At 39.8% G+C, this 15113-nt stretch overlaps 1 protein-coding gene across 5 annotated transcripts in view; it reads right to left on the bottom strand.

The window, feature by feature from the left end:
- Positions 1-15113, bottom strand: part of rasal2 (RAS protein activator like 2) — a 137774-nt gene that overhangs the window by 37889 nt on the left and 84772 nt on the right. For all 5 annotated transcript variants that reach the window (XM_008275697.1, XM_008275695.1, XM_008275696.1 and 2 more), the window contains one exon: positions 11659-11771. In XM_008275697.1, the coding sequence (XP_008273919.1) occupies positions 11659-11771 (113 nt within the window). The remainder of the gene's footprint in view (positions 1-11658; positions 11772-15113) is intronic.

Raw genomic sequence — 15113 nt, 5'->3', positions numbered from 1 at the left:
GCCTCACCTTCTGTATCCTGCTGCCCCCACCATGATGCCTCCTGTTACAAAAGGACAATAAATTCTAATAACTTTTTTAACTGTAAACTACATTGTATAATTCATCCTACATCCACCCAACCAGTCAAGGCAGATGGTCGTCCCTCCCTGAGCCTGGTTCTGTCGGAGGTTTTTTTTCCCCTGTGGGGGTTTTCGGTTCCTTCCCACTGTTGTGGACTGCTTGCGGACTGCTGAAGGTTATCGGGAATCCAGATGTTTTGGATTGTTGGGTGTTTCTGTTTCTGCCTTTGTGAAGCGCTATGAGATGACTTGTTGTTGTAAATATGCGCTATACAAATAAAATTGAATTGAATTGAATTGAATAAAGATGTTATGTAAGGTCATTCTGATTGTATGTCTGTGATGAAGAATTATGCGTTCTAGATTAATAATGATGGATTTATAATTCTGTATATGATTTAATGTATAGTGTACTGAATGAAAATGTGTTTCTCTACCTTATTTTGTAAAGTTAACGAGATGAGTTATGTTTGTTTTGTTTATGGTTGTTGTGTGTATAAGTGTGATTGTGCGTATGTGTGTGGACCCCAGGAAGAATAGCCAATGCTTATGCTGGTGCTAATGGGGATCCTAAAAAACAAGAAACGAGAAACGCTAACACCAAGAAAGTCGAGACGACACCCCGCAGTAGTCCTCACAGACCTTGACTATGCGGACGACATCAGCCTGCTCTCAGACAATATGGAGCAAGCACAAGAACTACTGAACAGAGTAGAGCTAGAGTGCGCAAGGTTGGCCTTCGGCTAAATGCCAAGAAAACTGAGGTCATCACCTACAATGTTCCACCGGAACATCAACCTCTGACAACAGCAGGAGGTACTGTGCTGAAAGAAGTCGAGGACTTCAAGTACCTGGGCTCATGGGTCAACTCAACCGAGCAAGATCTAAAAGTGAGGAAGGCAGTGGCATGGATGGCCCTGAACGGCATGACCAGTTTATGGAACGCCAACCTCCCCTGCCAAATCAAACTCAGCTTCTTCTACGCAACAGTAGAGTCTGTTTTCCTCTATGGCAGTAAATGCTGGACCTTGAAGCCAACCCTACAGAAGTTTCTAGACGGGTGCTACACCAGGATGTTGCGGGCAGTGCTTAACATCAGCAAGAGCACACACGTAACCAACATGATCCTGTATGAGGGAATACCAAGGGTGAGCGAGAAGATCGCTGTAAGGAGAATTAGACTAGCAGGACACTGTCAAAGGCATCGAGAGCTGCCAGCCAGAAAATTGGTGCTGTGGGAACCGACACATGGGCATCGGTCACGAGGACACTAACATACGTGGACATACTCAAGAAGGATGCAGGAGCTGAAAGTACCAACAAACTGGCCAGATGTATGGAGAATAGGGACGACTGGAAGCAACGATGGAGGGCTCGTCTGAGGACAACCTAGAGACGAATGAGGAAATCAAATGGCATGTGTGGCTGAAAGAGGGCGGAGACAAAGAGAAACTCCAGGTTCACTGGGAAAAACCTGGTCCCAACCAGGTAGTCTGTTATTACAGTAACTAACCAAGGTCTTAAGTTACCTCTCTCTGTGAAACAGGCTAGAGTTACCCCTCTTCCTCTGGTTTGAGTTACCTCCCTTTGTGAAACAGAAACGGAGTTTACCTCATTTCAGGGTTAACAGACTCAGAGTTTTCACTAAACCTGCTTTGTGAAACGGACCCCAGTAGTAAAACTTGCAGCAGATGTAGCTTCAACTAAACACTGAAAATTGCCTTCAGCCTCTTTTGCCCCTGAAAGTAGATTAATCATCCTGCGTGAAAAATGTAAAGTGATGCAGGCTGTGTTTTTTCTACATTCTTTTTATGTTTTACTGGAGGTTTTGTCGCAAGTTCTCTGTAGGAAATCAGTCCTTTTTCTACGGCGGCGATGTGAGCGACATCACTGAAGATCATTTACACTCTGACGTCAGTGAAACACTCTTCAAAAACTAAGTTAATGTTCCATTTCCTGTAACGTTTTAAACATAAAAACTTGGTCAAACGTTGGAAAAAGGTGAGGTTAGTTTGTGAAACTCCTAGAAATCCAGTGTAATGTCCTCTGAAGTGAAACATGAGTGTCTGTGTTTAATCCTCCTGCTGTGTCAGATGAGTTACGTAAAGCAGGATTAGTAAATTCAGATCTGCACTGATGCTGCAACATCAGGCTGATTTCACTGACCAGGACTCATGTTGAATTAAGCCCTCCTACATGTCCGATTCTCTCTGTATGTTGTCATCACAGCTAAAATCTCTTGGGTTGCTCCTACCTCATTACTGATGGCCACAAACAAGACAAAAAAAAAACCTTGAAACTAAAAGCGATGCTGCTGCAAACGACAACAACAGTAACCAATCTGAGACATTCAGCACCACAACTTCCTGACTCTTCAGAAACCCCTGGATCAGGAGCTAATCAGGGGCAAAGAATCTCCACAGTAGTGCAGTAGCTTCAAGCACAATGCCAGGAGCAGCTGCTAAGTATTGGATCAAAAAACTCTGTCTCTAACTGGTTCAAATTCAAACAGTTTCAACACCTCTTTAAAACAACACTCTTCAACAACTCATTGTTGGAAACTATTGCTATGATCTGGTGGTTTAAAGCAGGCTACGATGCCTGCATGTGACTGAACTCGTCCTCTCTCAGACTGCTGGAGTTTCTGTTTAGAATAAACTGGTTTTCTCTGCTGTGTTTGTGGTTAAGGAGTTTCACTAAGGCCAGTGCTATGACTCACTACCTAAGAGTCCAGTGATACCTACAGGAACTTTGGTGATCTCCACTGTGAGTGTGAACTCCTTCTTCTGTTCTTCGTCAGTCTGAAATTTGCCTTGAGTACATTAAAATTTTTTATTTATGCACTGGATATCATCTTCTGTGTGCCACGAAGGCAGAAAAAATGAATTAGCTAACAAGCTAACAGGCCACTCAGTAAACATCTGCAGAATGTTCCCTGCTTCTCCTTAACAAATGTTCCCTGACCATGATATTTTAATGTGTTCTTGATGTGCACTGACCATTCGGCTCAGAATACAAGTACAGACTAACACACAGTCAAAGGGACATTCCCAAACGTTACCTGAATATGAAGACGAGAGGTTCTGGGATTTTTCACAGAAAGTTGTCCAAAAGTTAAGACTGGAGGTTCTGGGGATATTTGTGGAACATCTCTCTAATATTAGGACTAGGGTTGTCACGATACTAAAATTTTAAACTCGATTTCGATACTGGGAAAAAAACTCGATACTGATTTCGATACCAAAGAGTTTAAAAAAAAAAAAAAGTCATCTTTTTATTGAACATTTTTGAGATAGAATATAACAAATAACCCTCCTTTTGTCAAAAAACTTCTGTAGCAGTGCAAACGAAGAATTATAAACAGTCTTAAAGTGTGCACTAAATACTGTAAACAGAATTGTTCTGGAACACAATTTCACACATAAACTTTTAAAATAAAAAAGTATCAGCAGAAGAGAAGTTTGCTTTTAAAGTGCACACCAGACATGGTCAAAGTTTTCTGATGAAATAAAGCAGGTCATGTCGGCTGAATGATGGTGCTTGTGGATGGTTGGTCTTCTTCAGCCTCAGTTTGGCACGAGAAGAAAAAAAAAAACAATGTGTGAAAAATTAAAAATCTTGTCACATTAAACTAAAACCCCGGATTGCACCAACAATGTAAGCTTATTCACCTTTTATCCTGCGTAGAAAATGTGGTGGAAGTCATTTTTACATTTAATGTGGGATGAAATAATTCATTAGTCCATGTAGTGCAATTTTACGTTTCTCCGTGTGCTTGCTAAAAGCCTCATAGTGGTAAAAATAACACATTTTACGTGCCCGATGGAGGAAAACACGCTAAAAGAGCCGCTATGGACGTCAATATATATATACATGGCTACAGCAGCAAGCCGTTAGTTTTAACTAGCGTTAGCTTTAGCTCAACGCTAGCGGAGATTTTTTTAACGAAATAAGCACTATTTTGTTGGTGCAACCAAACGTATGTTTAGCAACACACTATTTATATTATTTAGAAACCTGTTTCATGTCGTTGTAGAGGTTGGGCTGTCTGTCTTCCAGATGTCGTGTTACTTGATTTGGTGGCTTCACCTTGAAGCTCTGCTGGATACGGGCCGGTCACAGTGTGTCACCTCTCTGACTTGTTGTCGTGGTGTCCGGATAGCAATTTTGATATGTGAATATTCGCCGCCGCCAATGGTAGAAACAGAACCGTGACCGCTGTCCTAAACTGCCATTAGCAGCCAGGTACTGCCTATGCATCCCACCCACTTCCACTCCCATCAGAGCGCTATGGACCAGCCCCATTGGTCGGACTGTTTCCTTCCAAGCTGCGGCATCTTCTTCTACTGATTCCCGTCAGGCTGCTGTACACAGCATCACCCTGGACTCTGGAGGGAACACGCACGTTGGCGTCAACTGAAGGAGGCCGCGAGAGACGGAAAAGTATTGATACCACGGGAACTGAAAATCGCTGCTTGATACCAGCTTTAGTATCGATTTAGTATCGAGGTATCGATGTTTTTAACAACCCTAATTAGGACTAGCAGTTCTGGGGGTATTTACACAATGTTTCTTGAACATTACGATTGGTGGTCTTGGAAATATTTGCGACATGTTTCTCTGAACATTAAGACAGGCAGTTTGGGTGACCGCCACAGAACATTTCAAGAACCTTAAAATTGGCGTTTTTTGTGACATTTCCCATTCCCAGAAAGACAGATGGTTTCTTGGGACGTCCACCACCATTAACACCAACTGCATGATGCTACTGGTTATGGGAACATTTGCAGAACACTTTTTGAATGTTAAGGCTTGTAGTTCTGGAAACATTACTGGAACATTCCCTGAATATTAAGGCACTTCTGGGGACAACAAAAATAAATCAGAACTAAAATATCAGTGAACACTCGCAAAACGTTCCTCAAATGTCCCTTTGTTTGCTTAAAATGTAGTTGCTTGACTAGGTTGACAGTCAAATTGTGCAAATGTATAATTAAAAAGAAACTGCTCTAACTAATTCAATACTTTCCACATCCATGTGTACCCACGAGTCTTGATAAGGAGCCAGGAGTGCTTTGGTTGGAGGTAGTGGGTCATCTATCTGGAAATTCACATAGGGAGGTATCAATGCAGTATTTTCTACTTGTAGTTCTGTAGTTTTGTTTCATAAATAAAGTCAATTTAAAGATTCACTGTCTACATTTAAACGTATCAAGTTACTATTAAAGGTACTATTAAGTTGACTAATAGTTTTCATTAGTTGTCCCAGCACTAGTATTACATGACAAGTTATGCTCAGCCATGCTGGTAATTTTCAGTTGTGGCACTGCAATTAAAAAAATAAAAAAAAAGAAACCTTGTTCCCATAGACCACCATTATAAAAAAGATGCAAGAAAAACTGCTGACTTACAGGTAACAAGGTGGTTATATTCTCTTTATCATTAATTTTTAGTACATTGAGGGTTCTTCATACAGTTACGATTCAAACCGGCTGCAGTGGTGACGCCCAGATTTACTGATTTACAGTCTGTGTTTCAAAAGAGTAACAAAATGTTACCATAACTCACAGAAAGGATGAATGAAAGTACAAAACCTCAGTGTTAAAGGAAAGTTCCTTAAATTGTAAATCCACATAGGCTGAGCTTGAGGAAGGGCTGGTCTCCTGCATTAGGACAGAAACCTGATCTACTGTGCTGTAAGAGGAAGACGAGGAGGAGGAAGCATTTACAGTGTTGAGCTCTGACAACACAAACACACTTCATCTGCTACAAACTGAAAAGTTGTAAGGACTATTCTTAGTTTCATATTGTCAGAAGTTGTGTAATGCTGCAAGATACTCAAATTATGACATTTTTAATCTCAAATAGGATTTTTATAAACTCCAATCTATGCTTCCAACTTTAATTAAGACAAGATCATTTTGCTGCATTTCATTTCATAACAGCTTCATTTCCATATAACTGTCCAGTGAATTTAAAATGAACTTTTGAACTGTTGCAAATAACAAATAAAGAAAATGAGAATTGAAGAAGCCAGAAACAAACCAAAAAACCTAGTAAAAAAAATTACAAACAAAATTTACGAGAGAAAACTGGAGAAAAGTCTTCAGAAATTATCCTCCTTTTATTATATACTCTAGAGCCAAAAGTATGTGGACAGATTCTGTAGTGTTTCTGGTTTGTTTCTCGGCTCCACTGAAAGGAAACCTTCCTGCTCCAGCCCACAGTGATATTTCAGACATTAGCACTCGTCCAACTTTGTGAGCTCAGTATCGATTTTATTGTTTCCTGTGCGGTCGAGCTTCTGATTTATTTAGGCTCCTGTCGAACATGTCTTTTGCCTACCGTTCCTCCACTTGTCACAATTCTGTGACATCACAGCCAGCTTCCAGCCAATAATAATTTGATATGCAGTTTACACATGCTTGATGTGGAAACTTGAACATTGGGGAATGTTTATTCCCAACTGTTTAAAAATATCTGCATCTTCAGAGATTCTGTTTTTAAGACAGAGATGTCATTTTAAGAATCTTTAAAAGGTAGTTGAGCATGTATATACACTGTACTTCTGAAGTGAATGCAAGTCAAATGATTCTCATCTGATTCACCCCTCAATAACTGCATTAATTCTAAGTTGAACAGTAGAGTAATTCCTCTCATGAACAATCAAAAACAAAAACAGTAGATCAACTACATTGAAAATACAGGCAGCACAGAAGAAATCAATGCAACAAAACTGAATACACCAGTGAACCTGACACACAGCTTAGAAAACCTGTACACACTGAAACTAAACCACCTGTGAGCCCACCTGTGATTTTCAATTTGGCTAACTGCATGAACATGGTTCTAAAATAACTAGTATACTAGTGTCTATCTGCATGCCTGTACCATGGCTCCACAAAGAAAAGAACGGCCAGGAGAACTGAAAATCTGACTGTGAGACAATGAAGAAAAGGATCGCGGAATATCAGTGACTGACTAAACGTACGTAAAACACGGTTGCATCAGTATTTCAGAGGTACAGAAGGAGCCACAGTACCACTAATCAGAGCTGCAGTGACAGAACAGTTCATAATGTCAACCTCTATGGAACGAGGCAAACAAAAAATCCATTGCTACTATCTTGACTCAAAACTGGAAGATTAAAGAAGACTAAAAGAAACTTGATGAATGTTGGGAGAACATTCTTTGGTCAGATGAGACCAAGATAAATTTATTCAGCTTACGCAGACTCCAGCATGTTTGGTGTGAACCTGACCAGGACTACCACAGTGAATGCATAGTCCTGACAGTGAAGCACGGAGGAGGGAGTGTGATGATATGGGGCTGCATTACTGCAAACAGTATTGGGGAGATGACATTTATAGTTGCACCATGAATGTCTGTTGATAAACCAAAACACTGTCTGATAAGATGACTCCCAGTCTGCAGAAGTTTGAAGAAGAGGTACATTCCAGCATGAGAACCATCCAAAGAACTAAGTTATACAAAGTTTCTACAGAAGAACTAAGTGAAAACTATGACCTGGACAAGTGTGTTGTTCACTTAAGAATCCAACAGAACATCTTTAGAGTATGTTAAAGAGAAGACAGAGCAACACAACCTCTCAAGCAATGAGCAGCTGAAAAAATACAGAACATGTCTGTCAAAATTCAGTATCATATCGAGAAGCCTTTATCAAGGAGCTCCTTTACTAGCTGAAAATCAATGATGCTCTTTGACTACAAATACATAACGGTTCACGTTTTCTGGTCGCTACAGTATTAAACAGTAAGTGGTGGCGCAACCAGGTACCACAGCTAATCTACTGTACTTCTGATGTGCTTTAACTAGGATAATGGTATCAACAGACTAAATTTTAATGAAGCAAAAACGCCAGACAAACAAACACTGGGGCATGCCTAGTCATTACTGTTCTGTTGTAACACAACAGTTATCAGAAGTAATTTCCCAATTCTAAGTGGAGGAATTTGACTGACAGTTATCAGTGCTCAGGTAACATCTGGAGCTCAGCAATGCTCTGCTGTCTGAACGCAGAAGAGATCATGTTATTTCTATAACTTGATCTCAAATCTCTCACCAACATCAGATGGTGTTAGAGACAATAATCCCAAGGACCGCAGGGGTCAATCCGACCGTTTAAACTGAAACTAACATCACTTAAACTGGATTTACTCACAGATAGTCCTACCTGAATCTCAGAGTTGTGGAGAGCTGAGCTTTTCGAGCTCTGCGGAGGAGAGACGACGAACCGTCCATCGGGAGGCAGAGCTCAGAGCCGACTGAGAGTCAGACTTAGTATATGTGTGTGGAAAGCATTATCCTGGTGTCCAGCTGGCTGACATTCTGTCGACTGTAAAGCCGAACACACTCTCTGCATCAATATCCTCAAACACACACACAGGCAGCGACAGATGCTGTGCAGCAGTCAGGAAACCAAACAACTCGCTGGTCGTTTATTCACAGTAGCAGCTGATACTGTATTTAATCAAAGAAAATCTAGGTGGACTGGAATCATAGCTTCTCTTTCACTAACTGACTGTGATAAAAAATCTTAAGGTTATTTCTCAATAAATTTTAAATCAATACAAAAAGCCTGTATTTGAAGCATATTGAATTATTTGAAGTTGGTCATTTTTACCACAATGATAAGAACAGAGTTGGCACCAACCAACTGCACATACTTCTGTGATTTCTGATAATATATCAACTGGTGATCCAGCACAAGAACTATTGAGGAACATAGCACAAACATGCTAGCTGTTGTTTCTAGATGACCTGCCATGTTGGTTTACGTTCAACTTTTTGAAGAGAATACAGTCACAGTGATGACTTCTTTGACATGATGTCAGCTAATTTAAAGCCGATCCTGAGTAAACAGTCAGATAACATTGAAAAGTTAGGCCTAGCAATCTCCATTAGGTCGGGCGTGTTCAAAGTTATGAAAACATCAGGGTTTTCAGATAGTTTGTTCCTCCTGCCATCAAAAATATTGGATTAATCCTGGAAGGCTGTTTACCTGGGATGTACATTTCAACAGTTTTCTCAACCAATAGTCGACTATGTTATTAATCAACAACTAATTTAATTGCTTAAGCAAAAGAATTATATATTTTCATTATGATGATGAAGCATTTTTTAACCACAGCAGTTGTTAAAGCAGCTCAGTTACATGATACAAACGTTCTCCTCGGTAATAACAGCTCCTTTTCAGTACATAACTCTGGCTGGAAACCATTAACTGCCACAGAAGTCTTTGTCATGGTGCCCATTGCGAGCTAAACTCCCACAAGTTCTCTGCTGGCCAACATTAACTGCCTTTAGTCTGATTTATTGCCTCCTCTTGTCGCTAAGAAAAGGCTGATCCGTCATTCAGCCTGATCCGTCAACTTGTTTCAGATTTCAGATAAGAAAGGATGTGTGTAAACAACACACCCTGGTGTACACTTTATCTTATCAAACCCACGAAACACACAAAACCTCAGCAGAGTGAAAACTGAGTGAAGCAGCAGAGTGGAGAGCCGGACTTCCAGTAAAACCACCTCCAGTCAGTGCTGGGAAGGCTGGGCGGGTTAATGGAAGGAGGAGGAAGAAGAAGAAGAGCTGAAGAAGGAGGAGGAGGAGGAGGAGGAGAAACCCTCAACTTCCTGCAAACAGAAGAATGAAATTCTCCAAATCTCATCTTTCTCCGTTCAGCCGTCTGTCCTCCTGCTGATGTTTAACATCTTCACTGATGTCTGACAGACACTGAGCTTCATTACTGGAGGAAACACAGCGAAAGAAACAGAAGGAAGCAGAACCAGAACAGGAAATTAACCTTAAATCAGAGGACTGTTGCTGCTGCTCACTATCACCAACAAACTGTGCAGTCTACATCACTGCCCCGCATCAGTCACAGGGCAAACACTCACCGGAGGCCACGTTATTAGTACAGCAGGCTAAAACCAAAGCTCCTTTCAGGGCTGCTGCTTGTAACCTCTAATGCCCGAAGAATATTCTATGTCAAAAATAATATCTTCTTTATTCAGCTGAATTTCACTCTCAGTATTTATGCCAGCAAGGTGCAGCACACATCAAATTAAAATGCAGAACTGGACCTTTCAGTTAATTCTAGCTGCTTGCGTGCCAAAGTGTTGGTGAGAAAAAATTATGTTGAATTTACATCAAATTAAATTGTAATTATAACCTCTGTCCATCTCCACACCAGTTCCTCTGGTTTGGATGAACTTCACAGTTTATAGATATGTTAATAATACTTAGATGCAGTAGCTATTTAGCAGGTCTGCCTGTGCGTCTCTGTGAGGTCTAACAACTAAATAAAACCACCTAGTTTCAGGTAAATCTGACATCACATGCCTTAGATCACTCTTTTTAAACTAATTTCTGTTCCCCAACCTAAATTTCTGCACTGCAGTAACTGAATGGAGACTAGAAGCTTCTATGTGCACAGCCATCTAACAGCATCTAATGATACAGCAGCTCTTTCGTCAGTCAAGTGTTTACGGAACATTGGTAAGTTCTAATATGTACTGATAAATGTGAGACATTTGGGGAACGTCAGGAAATTGCAGTGTCTGCCAATGAATGTGACCTTCTTGGGGAACATTTGTAAATTTTAGCATCTACTGATGGATGTAGAACATTTGGAGAACATCAGTAAATTGTGAGGTCAGCTGACGATTGTAGACCGTTTAGGGAACATTTGTAAATTGTGTCGTCAGCTGATGGGTGTGAGGCATTTGGGAAACATCAGAAAATTTAAGTGTCAATCAATGTGTGTGAGCCATTTAGGGAACGCCTATAAATCTTAGTGCCTACCAATGGATGTGAGATGTTTTTGGAACGTCAGTAACTTTTAACATCTACTGATGGATATGAGGCGTTTAGAGGAAATTCAGAAAACTGCAGCATCTACCAATGGATGCTAAGTGTTTATGGAACACTGGAAAATTTTAGTTTCAAGTGATGCTTGTGATACATTTAGGGAACATCTGTAAATTGTAGCATCTACCAACAAATGTGATGCATTTAGGGAATAGTCTGGAGTCCTAGCCATGAACTTCAAATATTACAGGCTCCCTGTGGGGTTTTCCTGTTTAGATTCAGTTGTAAACATTCTGTAGATCCTTGAGATCTCACAGACATAATATTTTAAGAAATTATCAAATACATATTGTGATAATTCTAAACACTGTGATCGTGTTTGTGTCTCCATCACCCTGTCCTAACAGACATAGATCAGCTTTGAGTCTGGGATGGCTGAATGGGCCATCTGGATCTCCAGAAAGTGCCTTAGGTGAACCCCGAATGCATCGCCTCAGGTGGAGAACATCTATGATCAGCCTTATGTGGGCTGTGGGTACCGAGGATTAATTCTGAGTGTTGGGATGGAGGTGGTGTGGATTTAAAATGCATGGCTGCACCCTTTGAAGGAGTTTAATAAACCCTTACTCTGGCAATAAAAAATAAAAAAATGCACAGAAAGTTAATCAAAGAACAACCAACCTTTATCGTCCCTGTGTGCTGTGGACACACTTGAGTTGCGGTTTTAGCGGCAGTGTTTAGTCTGAAGAATGTAGAAGTTTAAGGATTTACCTGTCGGCATCAGCAGGTCGGAGCGACGGCAGTCTGAAACTGGTATTTCTGTCCAGTTTGGTCTGACTCTTCGTCCTCTTGATGGAACCTTTGAGACGTTTACTGAAAAACCCCTGCAAGATAAGACACAAGCAGACTGTAAAGGACAGAGGAGTTTTTATTAGGAGAACAACAAGGAGTTTGTGGTATCTCTGCAGTGAAAAGCTGAAGGAGGAAGAGGAGCTGCTGGACCGAGGATGATTTTTCCTCCTCGTGTCCTCAAGAGTGTGGAAATAATGGCTGCACAGAGACCTCTAACTGACTTTATATACCTTCACTGCAGACTCAGACCTTTTCATTATGCGATAAAACTGAGTTTGTCCTCACAGTGGTACAAGAGAAAAGGTCACAAGGTCAGTAAATTGTAAAGAGTTAATCTCGGAACCACAAAATCTGCTGGCGGGTTCAAAAAAATGTGTGATATTAAAATTAAAATTGACCAAAATTCCACTATGAAATAGTCAGATTTTCAATTTTCTGACTGTTTTTGAATGTGAGAAGTGTGGTTCAATCAGAAAAACTAACCAAATCTAAGCTTAAAATTGTGATATTTCATTGAAACCACTTTATTTCTACAAGTCTCATTTTATAATTCTCAAAAAAAGAGAAAGTTCTCTAGATGCTGTAAAAAAATTTTTAAAAATCTCCTCTCTCCATGACTGACTTATGTGTGATCAAGAGTAAAAAATTCACAGAGTTTTCAGACGAACTGCAGGCAGTGTTTTCAAAGAGCAGAGATGCACATACAGGCTCAATAAAATAAGAGAATATATTAATGAGACATGTTGAATAAAGTGATTTTGATGAAATACTATGAGTTTTAGATAAGATTTGGTTAATTTTCCACGCAGAACGCTGCGTCACACATGACATGTTCACGGCCAAGCTGGAACTTAAAAATCTGATGGTTACTTCTGCTTTACAGTTTCTGGCTGGTAAATGGTGTCACTTGGGAGATTTTCCTTCCTAGTGGAAACATGCCTTTCCGGTTAATCTATTAATCAATTAGTTGCTTGGTCAATAAAAGATAAATGGTATAAAATGTCGATCAGTGCGTTCCAAAGAATAATAGGACAAATGTTGCGTTTTGTCCACAACCTAAAAATATTCAGCTTACTGTCATAGAGGAGGAAAGAAATTGGAAATTTAGAAAGCTGGAGCAAGATAGTTTGTCTCTATAAAAACATATTCAACCCAGAAGAACACAGCAGCTAATCTAACAGTTTACAAATTATCAGTTTGTTGTTGTAACTCTACTTGGCAGACACTGTTAAAGACACTTTTTGTTTTGACTGTAAATTATATTTTTCAGTTTGCCAATTTATTGAAGTGAGGTATTTTCTTTGTACCCACGAGTTGATGTCTAATATTATTTTGAGTAAATATTTTCTAATTTATTGTAACAAATATGACATGAAGGCAAACAAGTAGAACAGGGATCTGTACAATCTTTGATCTCAGATTAGAGGTTAAAAAAAAAAGAAGTTATTTTGCTTTGAAAGAGTCAAGAAGTTTTGTTTAGGTGGAAAAGAAATTAAACGAAGTTAGTTTGTTCTTAGTTTAGGTACATAGTCTACACACGTGGAAAAAAATTGTTGGTACTCCTCAGTTAATGAAAGAGAAACCCACAACGGTCACAGAAATAACTTAAATCTGACAAAAGTAATAATAAATAAAAATTCTATGAAAATTAAGCAATGAAAATCATACATTGCTTTTGAACTATGGTTCAACAGAATTATTTAAAAAAACAAACTCATGAAATAGGCCTGGACAAAAATGATGATCCCCCTAGAAAAGACTGAAAATAATGTGACCATAGGGACATGTTCAATCAAGGTGTGTCCTCTAATGAGCATCACAGTTGTCTACAAACTTGTAATCAGTCAGTCAGCCTATTTATAGGGTTACAAGTAGTCACTGTGCTGTTTGGTGACATGGTGTGTACCACACTAAACATGGACCAGAGGAAGCGAAAGAGAGAGTTGTCTCAGGAGATTAGAAAGAAAATTATAGACAAGCGCGTTAAAGGTAAAGGCTCTAAGACCATCTCCAAGCAGCTTGATGTTCCTGTGACTACAGTTGCACATATTATTCAGAAATTTAAGATCCATGGGACTGTAGCCAACCTCCTTGAACGTGGCCGCAGGAGGAAAATTGATGATAAATCGAAGAGACGGATAATACGAATGGTAGTAAAAGAGCCCAGAACAACCTCTAAAGACATTAAAGGTGAACTCCAAGGTCAAGGTACATCAGTGTCAGATCACACCATCCGTCGTTGTTTGAGCCAAAGTGGACTTCATGGGAGACGACCAAAGACGACACCATTGTTGAAAACAAATCATAAAAAGCCAGACTGGAATTTTCCAAACTGCATGTTGACAAGCCACAAAGCTTCTGGGAGAATGTCCTATGGACAGACGAGACAAAACTGGAACTTTTTGGCAAGGCACATTAGCTCTATGTTCACAGACGCAAAAATGAAGCATATCAAGAAAAGTTATGGATAAAAAACCTTGGCACTATCATGCAAAGGCTAATCACTGTGTAATTTTAAAAAAAACACAGTATTTTAAATTGGGACAGTTTTCAGACATTTGCAGACTTAAAACTGGCCTATAAAGTACTGCATAAACTGGCTCCAGATCCTCTGGCAGAGTTCATCAGCCAAAGAAACAGCCTTGCGCAGATCACTCGAGGCTCTGCCAGAGGTGACTGCTACATTCCTCTGCACAGGAGCACTTTCAGTCAATCGGCCTGGTCAGTCAGGAGTGCAGGTGTGTGGAACTCAGTACCTGAGGAGGTAAAACTGCTTCCAACATACAAGGCCTTCACAAAAAAATTGAAAATGTGGCTCATCAACACCTACAGCTGCCAGCACGAAAAGATGGCTGTTGTGATGTTTGATATTATCATAAAATGTTATGCTGTGATGTTGCACTTTTTCTTAATTGTATAGTAAGTGTTTTTTATACATCTTGTATTATATTGTACATGTATTGTGTGCTTTTTCTTTTTTTTTTCTTTTTTAAATTGTAGTTTTACTGCCTGTTTCACATCATGGCCAGGGGACTACAGATGAAAACTAGCCTTCTGGCTAATTCTGGCTTTTTTAACCATGTGTAATCATGTGTTTTATGAAATTGCGCTGTTCTGTTGAGCTGCTACAGAGTTTGCACGCAGGATTTTTAGCGTGCCGTGAACTTTGCTCATGCCTGGTTGTGTGCTTGGACACTGAAATGTTTGCACCGAGGTGTGTAATATTAGCGGGGGTTGCGTAATTGATTAAATTAAATCACTGTATTTATACAGTATATATTTATATTTTTCTTGCTGTGGGCTTTTGAAACTTTTTTAGCTGACTGATTGTCTGACCGACCCTCAAGCCGAAGTGAACTCAATAAAGAATGGAA

This window comes from Stegastes partitus, unplaced genomic scaffold, assembly GCF_000690725.1.
Source record: "Stegastes partitus isolate 25-593 unplaced genomic scaffold, Stegastes_partitus-1.0.2 Scaffold57, whole genome shotgun sequence".
Classification (NCBI taxonomy): Eukaryota; Metazoa; Chordata; class Actinopteri; family Pomacentridae; genus Stegastes; species Stegastes partitus.
The sequence above is the reverse complement of the archived record's forward strand: the minus strand, read 5'-3'. Positions and strand labels throughout refer to the sequence as shown.